This window comes from Echinops telfairi, unplaced genomic scaffold (genome assembly GCF_000313985.2).
Source record: "Echinops telfairi isolate 266 unplaced genomic scaffold, ASM31398v2 ScPeMD7_60;HRSCAF=208, whole genome shotgun sequence".
NCBI lineage: Eukaryota > Metazoa > Chordata > Mammalia > Afrosoricida > Tenrecidae > Echinops > Echinops telfairi.
The window spans coordinates 2,615,947-2,622,938 of NW_022103958.1; the positions used below are offsets into that span (position 1 = coordinate 2,615,947).

The 6,992-nt window shown below is 34.4% G+C and overlaps 1 protein-coding gene across 1 annotated transcript; it reads right to left on the minus strand.

The window, feature by feature from the left end:
- Positions 1-4,965: 4,965 nt before the first annotated feature.
- On the minus strand, positions 4,966-5,883 carry LOC101642474 (olfactory receptor 4A47-like). The gene has a single exon (XM_004708462.1). It carries the CDS (start codon positions 5,881-5,883, stop codon positions 4,966-4,968), a length of 918 nt encoding a protein of 305 aa, XP_004708519.1.
- Between the last annotated feature and the right edge of the window lie 1,109 nt (positions 5,884-6,992).

The following is a 6,992-nucleotide window of genomic DNA, read 5'->3' on the forward strand; positions in this document are numbered from 1 at the left end:
GGCACCATCAGCTTTCTTCACCACATTTGCTTATTCACCCGCTTTGTCTTCAGTGGTTGTGTCGGGAAGGTGAGCATCATAGAATGCAAATGGCATATTTCATTGGCCAAATCTATTGCACAAAATCACTTTAAAGTGTTAGAGAACAAAAATGTCACATGGAGGAGGAAGATGTGCCAGGAGTAAGATTTTGCTATTTCCACTCTCCTCTGCAGTATCCTGTAGAGTTGTTTTTTATTGGAAACCACACAATGGCTTTGTGTTGTTCTGTTGCATACTCATTATGCAAGAAGCTCTGTTGATGAAGCAGTTTAGCACTTGGCTGTAATCTTGAAGGTCTCCAGTGTAAAGCCACCAATACTTCTGTATAGAAAAACACATGGCAATCTGTTCCCTTAAAGAGTAAACCAAAAATAAAAACAACTCTGAGAAATTCAGAAATGAAAAATACTCTGATGTGACCTGTGTGGGGAAAAAATCACAGAAGATAAATAATAAATGTTCTTCCACCAAGAAGGGAGTTATTTGGATTTAGATTAAATATCCTTGGACCTAGAAATCTTTCATGCTATATAGATATTTTCCTTGTAATATTTATGGAGGCATATCCATAGTCCTTACTTCAACAATGCTACTGAGTGGATCTGAACTAATAACCTTTACCTTAGCAGTGGAGCACAAAGAGCTTCGACTATCCAGGGATAAAATACAGATACCTGGGTGGTTATATCTAGAACTATGTGTGATGGGATACAGACCCATATACAAGATGGCCCAATGTGTTTATGGGAAAAACACATAATCTGCTGATTCTATATTCCATGAACTTTTTGAAGCTCCCTATGTGGTTGAATACAGAGCATTGTATGGTCAGATAAAGAATCATGTGTGGTTGGATATGTCATGTGTTAGTAGATATATACTAGTGTATGGTAATATAAAGCATCATGTATAAATGGATACAGATTTGGGTATAGTCAAATTATTATATGAGTAGCCAATACGTATCCATATTTTGTCAGAAACAAATTAACATATATTTACAAAGAAAAATGTGTACACAGTTCAATCCAAACTGTAACATGTTAAGTATGGTCATTCAGACAAATATGTGTTCAGACACACTTTTCAAGCATGTTGTTGGACACAGGCCTACAAGTGACTGAACACAAATATGTACATATGTTGGATACTCACCTACGCATCATCAATTACAATCTTTATGTGAAGATAAAGATCAGTATATGATCAGACAAAAATCTATTTATCATAAGATACAGACAGTTCTGTGGTTAAATAAAGGCTGATATGGGGTAGAACACATGTATGTTGTCAGATAGAGATACATATCATCAAATAGAGACACTTGTTTGCTTGGAGGTCCAATAGTGTCTGGTGAGATATGCATTTTATATAGTCAGATAAATGGCTGTTTGTGGCAAGATACAGATTTACATAGTATTAGGCTCCAGTTGCTCAAATGGTCCAATGCAGTTCTGAAAAATTGGTTTATTTCACTGTAACCAGAGAGAAACTTGCCAGGCGACACCGCTGGGTGCATTGACTCAGAGTGAGTTGCTGGATGCTTGCCTAGCAGGAAAATTGGATACTATGAAAGCTCCGGCCAGCAGAGCTGTTTATTTTCTCATTTCTTTGGGGGTACTCCCTCTTATGACCACCAAGAAAGATCACTTGGAAGCAGGATGCATCCTTTGGAACTAGGTTTCCCGTGTTGGGAAACTTTTGGTCCCAGGGGAAAATAGCAAGACACAAGATTTCCAAGAAATACCTGCCCCACAGATGTTGAAACTTTTGAAGTGTGAACAAAGAGAGAAAGTTATCCCCTGGACCTCCCCTAAACCAAATTCACTGCCACCTACTCGTTTCCTACTCATAGTGACCCTATAGGACAGGGTAGAACTGCCCCTGTGAATTTGCTTACAGGCATAGAAAGCCTTTTTCCTCCTGAGGAGTGGCTGGTTGTTTCTAACTGCTGACCCTGCAGTTACGAGCCCCATGTTTTAACTACTTTGTTACCAAGGCATCCGCCCAGAATATGGACTTCTAACTCTTAAACTGTGAGAGGAAATATCTGTTTGGTAAAGCCATCCATTTTTGGCTTTCTGCTATAGCACTACTAAAAACTAAAACACCAGTTTATGGTCTGGTAAATATTTTGAATTTATTTTATATAGAACTATATGTATCAAAACAGATTCATGTGAGATTAGACACAATCCCTTATATGCTTATATATTGACTCAAGTTTGGTCAGATGCAGAGCTTTGTGTGATTCTGTACACACTCCTGTGTGACTTTATCTGGATCCAGCCATGGTTGGATAACATGTTTTGATATACTTGCACCTGAGAAGATTCAGGAAAACAGAAGGAAAATTCTGTGCACTCTCTATTGAGGTCATTACACCTATTCATTGAAAAGTATAATGTAAGCCTTAACACACATCTCTCTATCTAGATAGAAAACATGATCACATACCATTTTATCAAAATAGAATTTTTTTAGTACCTTAAATTCTAAACTGGATTTTGTATGAAATTTTTAAATCTTAGTGATACTAAGGTTTATCAGGAAGAAAAAAATTTAGAAAGTGCCTAATTTTTAAATAGGTAATTAGTGTAAATGATTCCATCCAATATAAATAATATTTAAAATATTTGATTGTCAAAATAATGTCATTGGCAAAGAAATAAACCAATTTCTAAAATAAAATAAGCTTTTGATGATGCAACAATTGAACCTTTCATATCAAAAAAGTGACCCATTAAAAGAAGAATTTCAAATTATTATTGAGAAGAATTAATGAATGATTCTATCAGAATATTTTACTTATTTTGAGAAAGCAAATTTGACTATTCTCTCAACAAACACATACACACAAGAGTCTAGGTAAGTTTAGAAACAGAATTATTTGGGAAGTTGTTTGCAAAATAAATGTATAAAATTAAGTAAAGAGAATAGAATTCTATAGAAGAAATCAAAAAGCAAAACTAATTCTTAAATGTTGTATTTTTGCATAAAAGCATTTATAATCATAATATGAGACATATAGTAAGCTTTTAATGCAAATATCAAAGAAAAATAGTAAATATACTTCATATATAAAGATTTCATCAAAATTAATCCATAAAAATTCAGACTACATTAAATTGAGAATTTAAGAATACAAATAAAGTACAAATTCTCGATCCCAGGCATAATGCAAGAAATAGAAAATATAAACATGATTAACTTTATCTTCCCTCAGGACACATGTTGGTCAGTGAACATAAGTAGATGATTAACTGGGATTTTTTTATCTTGTCTTTTAATGTAGCTATACAAATTTTAAGATTGGTTAAATGTCCAAAAGTGGAGGATGTAGCTATATTAATTCAAAGACAACCAAGTGCTCAATATTATTTGATAAACAGTGTTATGCTTAAAAAGAATTGAGGTGATGTGAGAAATATCCTTGTAATGAAACCAACCCTAAGCCCATTGCCACTGAGTTGATTCCAATACATCATGACCATATAAAACAGAGTACAACTGTCCAATAGGGTCGCCAAGGCTAAAATATTTAAGGAAGACGACTGCTACATCTTTTTCTTGCAGAGAAGCTAGGAGATTCAAATCGCAGACATTTCAGTTACCAGTTGATTGCTTATCCCCTGCACCATTAGAGCTCCTTTCCGTGTAATAATAGTAGGAGTAAAATGAACCCAAGTTCCCTATCACCTTTAGACCCTGTTGAAACAATACTAAGCAGAGAAGACAGAAAACACAAGTGTCTTTTACCATAACTTTCCTACTATATGAGAGGCAGAAAATAATTTATTTTAAGCTGGATAAAAAGAGAATTATTCCCAAAGATATTGTGAATGAGACCTTCATCAAACACAACAATCTATTGTGTTTGTTGCCTAAAAATTTCATTCCCTTAGTAAGAGATGAATGAATGGAAGCACCATAAATCATCGACATTTTTCTTGGCAATGAACCATGCCAAATAATTCAGTGGTGAGTTCTGTATTGTGTATTTGAAGACCATTGACTTGGATTTTGCTCATTTTAAATATAAAAATTAGGGTCTCAGTCTGAATTAGTAGGGCATGTTCCTCTATAAGCCATAAGAAGGGGTTTTTAAAAATAACAGTGATTATTAGATATAGCAAACTACCTAGGAAGATGAATAGTCATATTTTTCCCAAATGAGAAACTAACTGGGACTTTTTCTTTTCCTATCTTGCTTGTTCATTCACATTATTTTGGTATATTTTTCCTTCTTATGATTAATTTAGAACTATGATTCACCTTCTCATTTAAACTTATACATCTTAAACACTGTAAGCAAAATTACATATTTAAACTATCTTGCAAGATACAAAGATAAAAATATGTACTCATACATGTATATAAGTTATCTCTGTATGGAGTTCGATGAATCATATTATAAGTCTTATTTTGAATTGTATTATTCTGATATCTGAAATTAACTTTGTTGATGGTAAAAAAAATGAGGTTTATTAAGAAACTTGATAAAAACTCCTTCCTTTAATTTAAATTTTGCACATTCACTATAGTATAAAACATTGAATATGATATATGTCTATAGATCTGAAGAAACATTCTAGTACAATAAATCAAGGGTATATTTTCCTCACTGTTATGGAGTCATTGCTGACTCATTGCGACCCTATAGGGCAGGGTAGAAATCCCCTGCAAGTTTCCAAGATTACAACAGTTTATGGGAATAGAAAGCTCCATCTTTCATCTTTGGAAGTGTTATCATCAATATTTTACCATGTACAAGTTACTTGACATGAGGAAGTATATATCATAATTAAACATTACAGATTCCTGAAATTACACAATAGCAATGGATTTGGGGCTTTCTCATTTTCTTTTGCTATCTGGAAGGGTCAAATCCAGTTGAAAGTAGGTGATCCGTTAGTCTGCGCTTCATTTCCTTTTACTGGTCCAAAGTTTCTTCATGGCATTCTTTATCTCTGCATTTCTAAGAGTATAGATTAAGGGGTTCAACATGGGGGTAAACACAGTGTAAAACACAGTCAAGTGTTTATCAATGGGTAAGGTATAAGGAGGTCTCACATACATAAAGATACAAGGGACAAAGAAGAAGACCACCACAGTGATGTGGGAGCCACAGGTGGATAAGGCTTTCCGTCGACCTTCCTGACTCAGGTTCTTCAGGGAATTCAGAATGACTCCATAGGAAATGAGTACCATCATAAAGATGACCAAACATATTGCCCCATCATTGGCGATCACGGTGAGGCCAATGACATAGGTGTCAGCGCAGGCAAGTTTTAATAAGGGGTACATGTCACATATGAAATGGTCTATGATATTGGAACCACAGAAGGGAAGGTTATAGACAGAGAGAAGGTGCACTCCCGCATGCACAAAACCTCCAAACCAGGCCAATAGCAGCAACAGAACACACACCCGTTGGCTCATGATGGTCATGTAATGCAGGGGTTTACAGATAGCCACGTAGCGGTCATAGGCCATGACCACCAGAAGTAAAATCTCAGCACCACCGAATAAGTGTCCAATAAAAAGCTGAGTCATGCAAGCTTGGAAGGAAATGGTTTTCTTCTCATAGAGTAAGTTTATAATCATGTTTGGGGTGACCGTAGTAGAATAAACAGCATCCATGAATGACAAGTAGCCCAGGAAGAAGTACATCGGGGCACTCAGGGTTGGACTCATCAACACGGTCACGACGATGAGGAGGTTACCCACCATTGTGACAATGTAAATGAGCAAGAAGACAACAAATAGTATTTTCTGACCCTGAAGACTCTGAGTGAGCCCTAAGAGGATGAACTCAGTCACATTGTTCCTTAGTTCCATACGTTCTGCTCTGTCATTATTTCAGAATTAAGGACAAATTTACCTGTAAATATAATGGTGACTAGTAATTTTTTGAAGCCTTAAACTGATTTGTTTAGTACTTCAACAAGTAGCTGTGATCTGTCATTACTCACCACTGTCCTAGATTGTAAGAATATGAAATGATTAAAGGGTGGTTCAGAACTTCAGTGAGCTTTCAAAAATTAAAGACAATTAATTACTAACATATATGAGAACACATACAAGAAGAGAGCAGTTTAACAAATATGGTGGTCACATATATTTTCCATATGAAAGAAAATGAAATTATGTAAAGATATAAAATATATATGAGCATCTATAAACAAAATTATTAAATGTACTTATATTACTATATATTATGTATGCATACATTATATATTATATATACTGTGTCAAAAAACATTTTATAATATATGTATAACAAGAAAATGTTAAAAAAATTCTAGATTTAATAAAAAAGTAAAGGAATCTTTACTTAACAATAGCTTTCACGTTAATTAACAAAATTATTTTCTACATTTTAGGAATAGCATTATCTTTTTAACAAGTAACTAAAATTCCAAATGGACATATTTCACAATTTTTAAAATTGGTATTGACAAGGTAATGTTGATCAACAAAGAAAAGAAGCATAAAACTATATATACTTCTGTTTAAGGCTAAATAAAAATATTTATATGGTCATAAAGAAAATATGGGAAGGTAAAATTTTTTTGTTTAAACCAGTTTACTTTTACATTGGTCTGTGCGCAGGAATGCTAAAGACGAGAGGCGATTCCAAGGAAGAAGACCACATAAAGAGACACACCCACATGAAAAGGTCTCTACAAGAGATATTAAATATTATCAATATTAAACAACCCTGATAGCTCTTACAGTAATCTTAGTAATGTTATCTAGTTAAGATACCTCTATGACAATGAATTCAATGTCTTACCTAATAACTAGGACCTCTTCTTCCCAATACATGGATTGTCTGTGCTTGTGACCAACCCCTGTGTGTGTGCATGAAATGCCATACTCTCTGTAACTCTTAAAACAGTGATCCTGAAACTTTCCCCTCTATTTCCTACATGAACCATTTTCCT

What these genes read in the sequence shown, in the direction of transcription:
- LOC101642474 (XM_004708462.1), bottom strand. Translation starts at nt 5,883, where the DNA reads ATGGAACTAAGGAACAATGTGACTGAGTTCATCCTCTTAGGGCTCACT.